At 40.6% G+C, this 13,540-nt stretch overlaps 1 protein-coding gene across 6 annotated transcripts in view; it reads right to left on the bottom strand.

Annotated features, from left to right (window-relative positions):
* The window catches only part of PDZK1 (PDZ domain containing 1), a 150,438-nt gene that overhangs the window by 18,748 nt on the left and 118,150 nt on the right, over positions 1 to 13,540 (bottom strand). For all 6 annotated transcript variants that reach the window (XM_030203757.1, XM_030203761.1, XM_030203759.1 and 3 more), the window contains exon 7: positions 1,160 to 1,393. In XM_030203757.1, the coding sequence (XP_030059617.1) occupies positions 1,160 to 1,393 (234 nt within the window). The remainder of the gene's footprint in view (positions 1 to 1,159; positions 1,394 to 13,540) is intronic.

Genomic DNA, 13,540 nt, shown 5'->3' with positions numbered 1-13,540 from the left:
GGGTACCAAAATCTTAAATCTGATGGCAGTGGAGGGAGTTTATGTTCCCCTTAGTGAGGTCACAGCACAGTATGAATATATTTTTATTTGCCTATTAATTTGTAAAGGTGAACTTCCTTGAGTGGAGGAGGAGCCTAGTGGTTAGTGCAGTGAACTCTGATCCTGGGGAAATGGGTTCAATTCCCACTACAGCTCCTTGTGACTCTGGGCAAGTCACTTAATCCTCCATTGCCCCAGGTACATATAAGTACCTGTATATATAAAGTAAACCACTTTGAATGTAGTTACAGAAAGGCGGTATATCAAGCCCCATTCCCTTTCACCTTGCTCTGTTATGCTGCTGTTTTTAGGAAAATATCTGTAAATACACAGTGTGTATATAGAACTGGAGGTTCTATTCTATCCTGTACAAACTCTAGACCACATATAGAAAAATTTGTTGAATTATGCTACTGAATAATTGTATTGGTAGTTTTATTTGGTTGATTCAAACTGGCCAGGGGTTTCTTTATTTCATAGAAGGTCCTTTGAAATTTTTAAAAATAATATCTTTACAACCTGTTTTAAAAAAAAGGGGGAAGGGATGGATGCAATGTGTGGAAATGTCAGTTTGGCTTTCCTCCCTGAATATCTGGCTTGCTCCCCCTGTTGCCACTCCCAATACTTCTGTCTAAAGATGCCACTGGAAAGCTAGAGTTTGTGGACACAGTCTAACTCCTTACAGACTGCTATTACTACTAGTAGTTATGTATGTAGCACTACTAGACATATGCAGTGCTGCAAGAGAACTCTCTTCTAGTTCCAGGTCTCAGCCTGGGCTAGTGAACTGGGAGAGGCATTTTAGGTAGGTCTTCTGCCAGCTAACCCCCCCCCCCCCCCTTCGCTTGGCAGTAAATATTCTCCTTTAACTGAGTGGGGTGCTACAAAAATCCTTTTCTGTGCGTAAAACATGCTTTACATGCTGAAAATGTTTTATAAAATTACCCCTAATTATCAGTCCCATGACACTCAGCTTCTCCTCTCCAGTTTCAGTATATGTTTATTCTCTATCACCCTGCTCCTCTTCTTCCCTTCCATCTTCCTGATCTAAGTGATGGTAGCACTATCTTCAGTTGTTCCTCCTCTAGAAAACCCTGATCCCATAGAGAAAATATTGTACCTCTTTGATGTACTGTCCTGGCACATTCTTGATTGCATTTAGATGGAAACCATAGCCATTAGAACCCTTCACCAAGGTACACAGTTTGGGTTTGTATTTCACCGCACCACTGTCTTGAGGAGTTAAAGTTGGAGCTGCCACTTGGGCCTGGAATGACACTGCTGTCACTGAAGGTGCACCAGTTTTTACCACACGGTGAATTTCTCGTTTATAAAGAAATGGAGAAATTCCAGCCTGAAATTAAAACAAATTGTTCGTTTAATCCCTTGGCTGTCAAGACTTTTTGGGTAAATCTAAAATCTGAGCCTTACCAGCTATAACAACACAGCAATCAGAATATATTGGTGTTTCTTCATTAATTTTGAAATTCCAGCAGCTGTAGAAACTCTGATTTCTCAATTTTTGAATTGTGCCATAGGTCAAAATGGGGATTCCTGTTGCTTTTATTTGGGACAGTGTTATTCAATGTATTTTAAGAGCCCTGTTTACTAAGCTGCATTAGTGTTTTTAACGTGCCTACAATTAGCACGTGTGTTAACCATGTAGGTGCCTATAGGGATATCGTAGGTGCATAGGCGGTCGGTGGCCCAACTGTTTGGGGAGGCTAAAGGGGGTGGAGTTAGGGGTGGGGCCAGGGGTGGAGCTTAAATCCATAATTGTCTGATAACACACAGAAAAAATAAAAATAAAAATAAAAGTCACAATACCTTTTATTAAATTTAGATATTAAATATGTATCATATGTCAAAGAATAAAGTGATTGCTCAAAGCATATACTAACCATAATCGCTCAACTGAAAAACACTATGCACATCTTTGTGCAAAAACACACTCAGAACTTTACTGTACCAAAAATATTACACTGGGCAGAACCTAATACACCATTAGGGGCTTATAGCCCATTTAGTTATGTTTAAACAAAAGAGATCTGCATTAAAAAAATATTTATTTTTATTTTGACCTATAAAACCACTTGTCCCTGAAACATGCCTAAAAACAGAATAATCCAGTTGTGTATCTAAAATGCAAATTCCTACAAATGAGATGACATTAAAATGTGATTCCATGTGCCCCAGCTTTAGCCTTGTTACGATCAACAATCAAGAACAACCTGGATGCAGCAGCTCAAAAGTTTGTTTGTTTTGTTTGGGCTGAAGGCAGTGAGGATGTCATGCTGGGGAAACACATTAACCAAATTGGCTTCCTTGTTTACTTACTGGGCTACAAAGGCTCACTTCCACTCGTTTTGGGAGTCTTGCATCTTTCTCCCTGTTTCTTCTGCTGCCTGCTGTCTCCCCGGTCGTCATTTTCACTGCACTGAAGAGTTCTGCCTCGGCACCGGCAATTCAGAGACTCAGAGTCAGCCTTCTGCCAATGTCGGGGCTTCTCCTCAGGGGCGTCCAGGACTCTAACGTAACTTCCTCTTTTCTGCAGAGCTGGGAGGGAGTGAGACATGCCTGAAGAGAAAGCCCCGATGCTGGCAGAAGGCTGACTCTGAATTGCCGGTGCCGAGGCAGAACTCTTCAGTGCAGTAAAAATGACGATGGAGACGGCGGGCAGCAAAAGAAACACAAGATGGTCAGGGTTGGGCTGGGGAGGCTTAGCCTCCCCAAGCCTCTTATACGGGGCGCCTATGCGTAGGTGCCTACATGGTTAACGCACATACATGATTAACATGCATTAAAGATGCTAACGTGCCTATAACACAGCTTAGTAAACAGGGCCCTAAGATTCTTAAGGCCTGATTTGCAAAGCTTTTTTACATAGACCCAGAGAGGGCAATTCTATAGTATGGAGCCTATCTGGAGCCTATTCTACAAAGAAAAAGTAAACACCTACTTTCCTTTATAGAATACTAGTATAGCAGTGTAAATACACACTTATAATTTAGATGAGACCAATTACACCAGTTTGACCACATACAAAAGGGGTCGAGGATGTCTGTTCATTGGCCTAAGGTTAAATTAACTCTGAAATGGAATGGGATTGTAGAAGGTAAATCCCTCTGCCTCAATATAATCTGTGTATCACAGAACTTAATCTGCCCAAGTTTGTGGTGCTTGCTTGTGATATCACCTAGATGCTCTATGCTAAAAGACTTTTGCCCTACCTTGCATCTGATAAGGGTAATGGTTATGACCCTGATGGAGCTGTCTATCCAGTGACTCATCTGCCTCATTCTGTTAGAATGCAGACAACCATGGATAAGGATACCACAAAGCTCTTATAGCTGAGCGTGAAACCTTGCTTGCACCACAAGAAGAAAAATCAATACCAGACTTGGTATGCACATTGAAATTCTCACATTTATCTAATCATATTATTATTAGCATTTGTATAGCGCTACCAGATGCACGCAGCGCTGAACACCTGACATAAAGAGACAGTCCCTGCTCAAAAGAGCTTACAATCTAAATAATACAGACAGACAAGACAGTTACGGATGAGGGAAGTACTGGGTGAGAAGGAAGGAAGGAACAAGGGAGGGCAAATGAGTAGAGGCTAGGAGCCAAAAGCAGCAGTGAAAAGGTGGGTTTTCAGCATGGATTTGAAAACAGGAAGAGATGGAGCTAGACGTATAGGTTCAGGAAGTCGATTCCAGGCATAAGGTGCCACGAGAGAAAATGAACGAAGTCTGGAGTTAGCAGTAGGGGAGAAGGGGGATGACAAGAGAGATTTGTCCAGTGAGTGGAGTTCACGGGAAGGAATGTAGGGAGAGATGAGAACGGAGAGGTAATGGGGGGCTGCAGAGTGGTTGCACTTAAAGGTCAGTAAGAGAAGTTTAAACTGTATGTGGAAGCGGACAGGGAACCAGTGAAGTGACTTGAGGAGTGGGCTAGTGTGGGTATAATGATTCTGGCGGAAAATAAGTCATGCTGCAGAATTTTGGACAGATTGGAGAGGAGAGAGATGGCTGAGTGGAAGACCAGTGAGAAGTAAATTGCAATAGTCCAAACGAGAGGTGACAAGGGTGTGAATAAGGGATTTGGTAACATAATCAGAAAGGAAGGGGCGGATTTTGCTAATGTTGGAGGTAAAGAAACGACAGGTTTTGGCGATCTGTTGAATATGTGCAGAGAAGGAGAGAGAGGAATCAAAGATGACTCCGAGGAGACAGGGAGGATGTCAGAGCCATTAACAGAGATAGAGAAAGGGGGAAGAGGGGAGGTGGGCTTAGGGGGAAAAATGAGAAGTTCAGTTTTGGTCAAGTTAAGCTTCAGATGGCGTTGAGACATCCAAGCAGCAATGTCGGACAAGCAGGCTGAAATTTTGTCCTGGATTGAGGTTGATATTTCAGGGGTGGAGATGTAGATCTGAGAGTCATCTGCATAAAGATGATATTGAAAGCCATGGGATGAAATCAGGGTACCAAGGGAAGAGGTATAGATGGAAAAAAGGAGGGGTCCAAGGACAGAACCCTGAGGCACACCAACTGAAAGCGGGATGGAAGTTGAAGAGGATCCACCAGAGTGAACACTGAAAGAACGAAGAGAGAGGTAAGAGGAGAACGAGGAAAGAACAGGGCCCTGGAATCCAAGTGAGGACAGCGTATCCAGGAGTATAGTGTGGTCTACAGTGTCAAAGGCAGCAGATAGGTCAAGAAGGATAAGGATAGAATAGAGACCTCCGGATTTAGCCAGTAGTAGTTCATTAGAGACTTTGGTAAGTGCAGTTTCAGTAGAGTGAAGAGGGCAAAAACCAGATTGGAGATGGTCGAGAATAGGTTGAGAAGAAAGAAAGTGAAGACAGCGGCGGTGAATGAGACGTTCAAGTAATTTGGAGAGGAAAGGGAGATGGGGCGATAATTGGAGGGACAGGTAGGGTCAAGTGAGGGTTTTTTAAGGAGTGGAGTAACAACAGCATGTTTGAAGGCCGTAGGAACTGTTGCAGTGGAGAGTGAAAGATTAAGGATGTGACAGATGATAGGGATGATAGTGGGAGAGATAGTGTTAAGTAGATAAGTGGGGATGGGGTCAGAGGAACAGGTAGTGCATTTGGAGGAGGAAAGAAGAAGGGCAGTTTCTTCAGTAGAAACTTCTGGAAACTATAAAAACTTTTGGCTCATTCTTGAAAATCACCCATATTTCAAAGACAAGAAGATTGTTTTTACACAAACTCATAATAAAAAGCTCAGAGAGATTCTGGTACCATCAGCTTTGCCCATTATACCTACCCCTACTGGTATAATAGGACACCATCCATGTAGACGTTGTTCAGTCTGTGGACATTCTATGGATAGTACAGATTTTACAGATCCAAAACTGTCAAAAAGTTCATCCTATGACATTGTTCAAACTGCAGTACCAATTATGTCATCTATGTCATTGTATATCCATGCAATAAATTATATATTGGAAAGACCAAACGACCAATTAAAACAAGAATTATAGAGCACAGAAGTTGCGTTAAACATTGTGTCCAGTCTGCACTGAGCATTGGACCACAGAAAACCATACTGTTGATGATCTTAAATTCTTTGTCTTTAAACGACTGATTAAAAGATGGCATCAAGGTGATATAAAAACTATTTTGAGTAAAGAAGAACAAAAGTTCATTTTCCAACTCAAACGTTTACAGCCTACAGGTTTAAATTCAGAAATAGATTATAGTGTTTTTCTTTAACAGATATATGTATAGAATTTATTCAACAGCTTTTACATAAGTCACACATATCATAGGCAATCACTACACATACAAATCACATTGCGAACATTGACACTATATTCACCTGTATTGTAGAGATCATCTCATTTGAAAAGCACACAGACATGCACATCTACACTTTCCTTTTACTTCAAGTTCCCACGTGACACACTGCTTCCCATGTGGTTTTTCATTGTGCCTAAAATTTATGAATCTATAAATTTAAAATTGGAAAGTTTATATTTTAAAACTTAAATTGGTTTTCTTGATAAAATGACTGGTATTACTGTTAAATACATTGTTTAGTCTATGTTTTTTATTTTTTATTTTCCATACATTGATTTAAACTCTTCTTTATGTACATTTTAAATTACAGATGGCACAATCATAATATGCATTTTGTGAAGTGTAGACGTGATCACCCAAGTCATGTTGTAAACATCTAGCACTACTATATATATTAGCTTACTCAACTAGATATATATAATGCCCCTTTTGTTAAATCTCTAACATCCTTTTAGTTTGTTATATTTCTTTTTTAATGTAGTCTGCTACACTTGTACCACTCACACATCATATTCACATAGGCTCCGATATTTAACCAAACAGACTCTGACATTTCACTATTTGCATGTATTACGTAACTGGTTCAGACGGAAGGGTGTCGTTTGCATTGTAGAGAGAATTTTCTACTTGTTGTAAGTCACTATCTTAAATTGATGATATTTTTTATTTAATAATCAAGGATTGTACATTTAGTTTTATCGTTTAGCTATACAGGCTGTGCGTTTTAATATCGGCACTTTTTCCAGTCACAACACAAGCACTTGCTGAAATTTGAACTGCATGTTCGGGCATTCAATATACCACTTCCATTAGTCTTTTGATTACCATTCACGGTTCCATCATATGATTTTACACACAGCCTGATTGTTAAAAAGTAACATCGGTTGTTTGGTGCCATTTTCAATTCAGATGACGTTGCAATGTAGTTCGTTTAAATTAAATTCAGTAAGCTATCTTCATATTTGTTCAAAATCACTGTTTGTCACGTATTAAACTTTATTTAGCTCAAAATTCAATAATACCACTTGCACGATTTGACGGATACATTTTCATAAACTTTAGAGTCTACACTAATAGTGTATCTCAATATTGACAACTTTTTTTCATGACACATGCACCTGTAGTTATTTGCAAGATTATACTTTCTCTGAATACACACTATCACCTTTAGTTTACCTTTTCATTCACTTACTAATCTAAGATATTGTTAGGAAACATGACTAACTGTTCAGCGCCTCGTTTTTCAGATGTTTTCTGAAATACAGTTGTCTATGACATAGCATGCCATCCTTCATACAGTTGGCTGTCTAGCACCACTCTTTAATTTAAATGACGTCTGAAACTGAGCTTTTTAAGTTAAAAATGTAGAATGCAATTCACAATATTGTTTAATATCCATTTGAACCACCGCTGTTCCAATCACTTTATTTATAAGGCACCATTACAGAAATTGTATTGTGCTCATTATTTAACACAGCAGCATGTTGTATACTTCAGTATATATATCCCTCTTTTCTTTCAATATGACATCATTGGTTGAGTTGGAATGAAGTATATCTTTAGGAACACCGAACTTTTGTGCCATTCCACTGTATGCTTCATTTTGTTTCAATATGTCTTCCATTGGTCATTCTAGTAGCAATTTAAGAAGTTCATTTCACATTCTCAAATCCTCCTTTTTTCAATTTAGATCATACAGCGGTTTAGCAGCCAAGATCTTGACATCTTCCATAAATTAAGTTCTGTCATCATAATAGAAAAGGTATATTGTACATTTATTACATGAGCTATGTGAAGAAGGGGATAAGGGAACAGAGAGAGGGGGTACCGGCGGAGGAGAAGATAAGGCCCAGAGGAGGGGACAACCCAGATTCTTAGCTCAAGGAGTTCCACATGTCAGGAGAAGGCATAGACCATTTCCCCAGAGGGCTTGAGGCAGGGTAAAAACTACGATTCCCAGTAGCCCTTGAGGAGGTCTTACAACAGAATCAAAGACTTCTTATCCCAGCAGCCCCCGGTGGAGCCCAAGGTAAAGGTGAAACCCAAGACACGGTCGGGAGGCCAGGAATGAAGGGGGAGCCTCTAAGCAGAACTAATCAGGGGGAGGAGGATCAGCTGGAGAATGGGTGGGGTGAGGAGCCCATGGAATGGAAGGGGGAAGAAAAGGAGGAGGAAGTGAGGCAAGAGGGGCTGATGGAAATTGCAGCTCTGGCAAGATCCAAAAGTAAAAGGTTCAGACAGCAGGTAACCCTTTGGTGTGGGGTCTTGGTAAACAAGGGAGGGCAGTGGCTATCGTGGAGGAGCCAGGAAGCGACGGGGTCAAGTGGGAGGAAGCCAGGACATAGAGCTGGCCAGAAGAGGGAGGGGACCCCTGGGAGCTCTCTGCCTCTGAACTGCTGATGGGCTTTCTAAACTGCTTGTTTGAACTGCCTGTTTGGAAGTGCTTGTTTTCTTTGAACTGCTTGTTTTTCTTTGTGGAACGGTTTTTGCTTTTGGAATTACTTATTTTGAATTGCATCATTGGTGCTGCTGAGATTCATGTCCTGTTGGTTTATGAACTGCATTTTTGAAGCTGTGGAGATTCCTGAACTGCTTTGCTTTTGGAACTGCATTATTAAAAACTACTTTTTCTAAACTGTTTGTTTTTGGGATTGCATTCTTGAAACCGCTGGGATAATTTCCCTGGTGGATATCTTGGGACCTGTGCTGGAATAGTACCGCTGACGTACCTCAGGTCGGAGGGTACATCTGGAGGATTACAGGGAGTTGTACCTAAGTGGAATATCATATAGAAAACTTGGGCCGGAGGCCAGAGTTTTCCTGAGAGGAGTGGAGGGATCCTTCACAGCATTTATATTTTTGTTTCATCCATAATCTAAATCGAATGAACACTTCCTTCAATCTATATCTTTCAATATAGTCCAATATGCAATAAGGGCACTTCTCGCATGTACTATATATTTTCATCTTCCATGAAACACACCTTTTAAGAAAAAGAAGTATTTTGTAAATTAGCTCTTTATAGTACTTTTAATACATACTGGATACTTCCATTTTCATAAGCTATTAGCTAGTTAGTTTTAAAATTGTATATGTATTGACTTTTTATGTTCATTGATTGATTCATGAGTTTTCTCTTTTAATTGTCATTCAATAATTGTTTCATCCAAGTGTTACTCAATTTTATTAATCTTTTATTTTTTTTTTATTAAAAGTTTAATTGATTGAATGTTGTGTTTATTTATGTCTGTACCATTTTTATTTTTTTAGATGTTTGACCCCTGAGGCAGGCCTTTGTGCCAAAACATGGCCGTATCAGGTCAGTTTTACACCTTTTATAATAAAGACTTTTATATATTGATATCCTCTAAGTTCTCCTCACTTCTTTGTTTCTCTGCAATCCTAACATAATCAGGTTGTAATTCAGGCCAAGACAGCCTCCACATGTATATTAAAACATAGCCTTGACCATGTGAAAAGTGACATCCATATCCAAGCCAGTGTAAATATGGTTTGCCTCAATATCCTTGATTAAAGCCCATTATTGGAACTTTGGTACTGTAAAAGAAAAGTTCCATAATAATAGAACCGGCAGCGGTTATACAAATTTATTTATTATCTCATTCGTACCCCACATTTTCCCAACTACGTCAGGCAAATGAGTTCTGTGTGATACAGAAACACAGTCACTCAATCAGACTGCCCTCCAGAGTCCAGAAATCGCTTGACAAATTGTAGTGCTTCTGCTGTTGTGACAAAATATTTGTGCTTACCCTCTTGGGTGACTCAATTTAGCTGGGTTTTGTAATGCAAATGGTGTTTTCTCGACATGTAAAAGGGAACACACTGTAGTAAAAGCCTTCCGTTTTGCTGACACCACAGCTGAGAAATCCTGAAAACATAGGACTTTATAGTTATCATAGTGCAAAGAACCTTCCACTCGGATAGCTCTGAGAATGTCCTGTTTGTGAACAAAATTCAAGACTTTGAAAATAACTGTTCTCGGATGAAGATGGTTAGACTTAGGTTGGCCAAGACTATGGGCTCTCTCTATGCATAGGGGCCCCATGGCAGGCTTCAGTTTCAAGAAATGAGGTAGCCATTGTTCCAGGAATGCTCTCAAATCTGGGTCTTGAATGGACTCAGGAAGACCCACCAAACGATACTTAGCAGAGATTAGGTAACAACACCAGTAATTGATAAACAAAGCCAGTATTGGACAGACTTCTATAATCTGTGCCCTGATCAAGGCTAAATAAACTTGGATGGGCTGGAGTGGAGCTTTTCAGGGGCATCGATGACAACGTCTGAACTTTGAACAAGGACTGTGCCGGCAGACTTCTACAGTCTATGCCCTGACAATGGCAGGGACAAATCAAGATGAGGTATACATATGAAGTATCACATATCATATGTAATGAGTTTATCTTGTTGGGCAGACTGCATGGACCGTACAGGTCCTTATCTGCCATCATCTACTATGCTACTATGATTGCATCTTGAAGACCTATTTCCTAGATCATTGACTTTCTCTTCAAATATTTGGTGATTGTAGCTTATAGAGCACTCTGATGGGTCTCCTGGGCCTGCAGTGTGTCTTCCAGTCAGAAAGTCTTTGCTGGTAGGTATGCATTGTTTCTAATTTGCTGCCCACAGAGTCAGCTTGTACATTATTTTTTGTAGTTTCTGGTCTATCGAACTTTCCAATATTGTTCTGATCTCCACTGCCACCTCGGCCTCCTGTAGGCCTGCCATCTCGTCCTCTGCCATCTTGTTGTCTGCATTGCGGCCTCAATCTTTCTCCTTCTGAGGGATTGAAGTGAAATTAAAGGTTGAAAAATTATCCTGTAACTCAGCAATCTGTCCCCTACACACCAGGTCACAAAAAAAGGAGCAGTAAATTATTTTGAAGGGGGTGAGGATTTATTTGGTCAAAGAGGCATGGAGCTCACCTCACCAACACCCACTTCATAGCACAGCATCACCTCATATTTCCAGAGTAGTTCAAAAATGTTTCTTCTCACTTTGGAAGATTGGAGGACTGGAGAAGGGTGGATGTGGTCCCTCCGCACAAGAGTGGAAGTAAGGAAGAGGTTGGGAATTACAGACCTGTTAGTATGACATTGGTGGTGAGTAAACTAATGGAAACGCTTCTAAAGCAGAGGATTGTGAGGGTCTAGAATCGAATGGAGTGCAGAACTCAAGGCAGGATTGTTTCACTAGAGGCAGGTCTTGCCAGACAAATCTGATAGATTTCTTTGACTGGGTGACCAAACAGTTAGATATGGGAGGGGCGCTAGATGTAGTGTAGTTGGATATTGGCAAAGCCTTTGACACAGTTCCACACAGGCATCTCATAAATAAACTTGAGTGCCCTTGGTATGGGTCCTAAAGTGACTGACTGGGTTAAAAACTGGTTAAGTGGAAGGAGATAGAGGGTAGTGGTAAATGAAACTTGCTCCGAGGAAAAGGATGTTATCAGTGGTGTACCACAGGGATCGGTCTTTGGGCTGGCTTTTTTAAACATCTTTGTGAGTGATATTGTGGACGGCCTGTCTGGTAAGGTTTGTCTCTTCGTGGATGATACCAAACTCTGTAATAGGGTGGACACCCGGGGGGGGGGGGGGGGGGTGTGGATAGCATGCGAAGGGATCTGGCGAAGCTTGAAGAATGGTCCAGCAATTGGCTATTTAGATTTAATGCTAAAAAATGCAGGGTCCTACATTTAGGTTGCAAAACTCCAAGGGAATGGTATAGTATAGAGGGTGAAGTACTTTTGTGTATGAAAGAAGAGAATATTGGGGGTGATTGTGTCAGATGATCTCAAGGTGGCCAAACAGGTAGAAAAGGTGACTGTCAAAGCCAGAAGGATGCTCAGGTGCATAGGGAGAGGAATGGCCAGCAGGAAAAAAAAGAGGTAATAGTGCCCTTGTATAAATCTGTGGTGAGGCCCCATTTAGAATACTGTGTGCAGTTCTTGAGATTGCACTTACAAAAACATTTTATTTTATTTATTACATTTGTATCCCACATTTTCCCACCTATTTGTAGGCTCAATGTGGCTTAGATAGTACCGGAGAGGCGTTTGCAGACTCCGGTGTGAACAAATACAAAGTAATGTTGTGGTACAATAAAGTTAATGTGCCAGAGCCACATTAGGGAATCGTAGACCGGAAGAGTTGTGTTATGTCCATTACGTGCTTTAGTTTGGTTGTGTTGCAGAGATCAGGCATTTAAGTTGGATTGGAAGGGTATGCCTTTTTTAACAGGTTAGTTTTGAGTGATTTCCGGAAGTTTAGGTGGTCGTACGTTGTTTTCAAGGTTTTTGGTAATGCGTTCCACAGTTGTGTGCTTATGTAGGAAAAACTGGATGCGTAAGTTCATTTGTATTTAAGTCCTTTGCAGTTTGGGTAGTGCAGATTTAGATAAGTTCGTGTTGATTTGAATGTGTTTCTAATTGGTAAGTCGATCAAGTCTGTCATATATCTGGGGGCTTTGCCGTAGATGATTTTGTGAACCAGGGTGCAGATTTTGAAGGCGATGCGTTCTTTGATTGGGAGCCAGTGTAGTTTTTCATGGAGGGGTTTTGCCCTTTCAAATCGCGTTTTACCAAATATAAGCCTAGCTTCTGTGTTTTGAGCGGTCTGAAGTTTCTTTAAGGTTTGTTCTTTGCATCCCGCATAAATTCCATTGCAGTAGTCTACGTGGCTTAGTACCATTGATTGTATCAAGTTACGAAATGTTTCCCTCAGGAAGAATTGTTTCACACATTTGAGTTTCCACATTGAGTGGAACATTTTCTTTTTTGTGGATGTCACTTGGCTCTCTAGTGTTAAGTTACGGTCTATTATAACGCAGAGGATTTTCAGGCTGTCTGAGATAGGAAGGGTGTGATCTGGGGTGTTGATACTTGTGGGGTTGTCTGCGCTGTATTGGGATGAGAGGATGAGACAATGTGTGTTTTCTTTATTGAGTTTTAGTTGAAATGCATTTGCCCATGAGTCACTGATGTTCAGGCTGAGATTGATTTTGTTGGTGATTTCTGACAGTTTGGTTTTGTAAGGAATGTATATTGTGGCATCGTCTGCATATATGAAAGGGTTAAGGCCTTGGCTGGATAAGGACTTGGCAAGTGGGGTCATCATTAAGTTGAATAGGATCTGTTATAGCGGTGATCCTTGTGGTACTCCACAGTCTGCTTTCCACGGTGATGAAATGTTTGAATTTGATTTTACTTGGTATGTTCTTGTGGTTAGGAAGCTCTTGATCCAGCTAAGTATGTTTCCACCAATCCCGAACTTGTCTAGTAATCTTATTAATTATATTATGGTTTACCATGTCGATTGCACTAGACATGTCGAATTGGAGGAGAAGGATGTTTTTGCCTTTTGCTATTTCCCGCTTGAATTTGGCTAGAAGAGTGAGTAACACTGTTTCAGTGCTGTGGAGGGGGCGAAATCCTGACTGTGATTCGTGTAATATTGAGAATTTGTTTTTATAATCTGTAAGTTGTTTGGTTACCATGCTTTCCATCAGTTTGACCACCAATGGGACAGATGCTACTGGACGGTAGTTAGTGATTTCATTTGTTTTTTTTCTTGGTATCTTTTGGTATTGGGTAAGTAGGATGTTGCCATTTTCCTTAGGAAAGAGGCCTTGCTGAAGCATGTA

This window comes from Microcaecilia unicolor, chromosome 5, assembly GCF_901765095.1.
Source record: "Microcaecilia unicolor chromosome 5, aMicUni1.1, whole genome shotgun sequence".
NCBI classification, from domain to species: Eukaryota; Metazoa; Chordata; class Amphibia; order Gymnophiona; family Siphonopidae; genus Microcaecilia; species Microcaecilia unicolor.
This window is presented reverse-complemented; position numbering and strand designations above follow the sequence as displayed.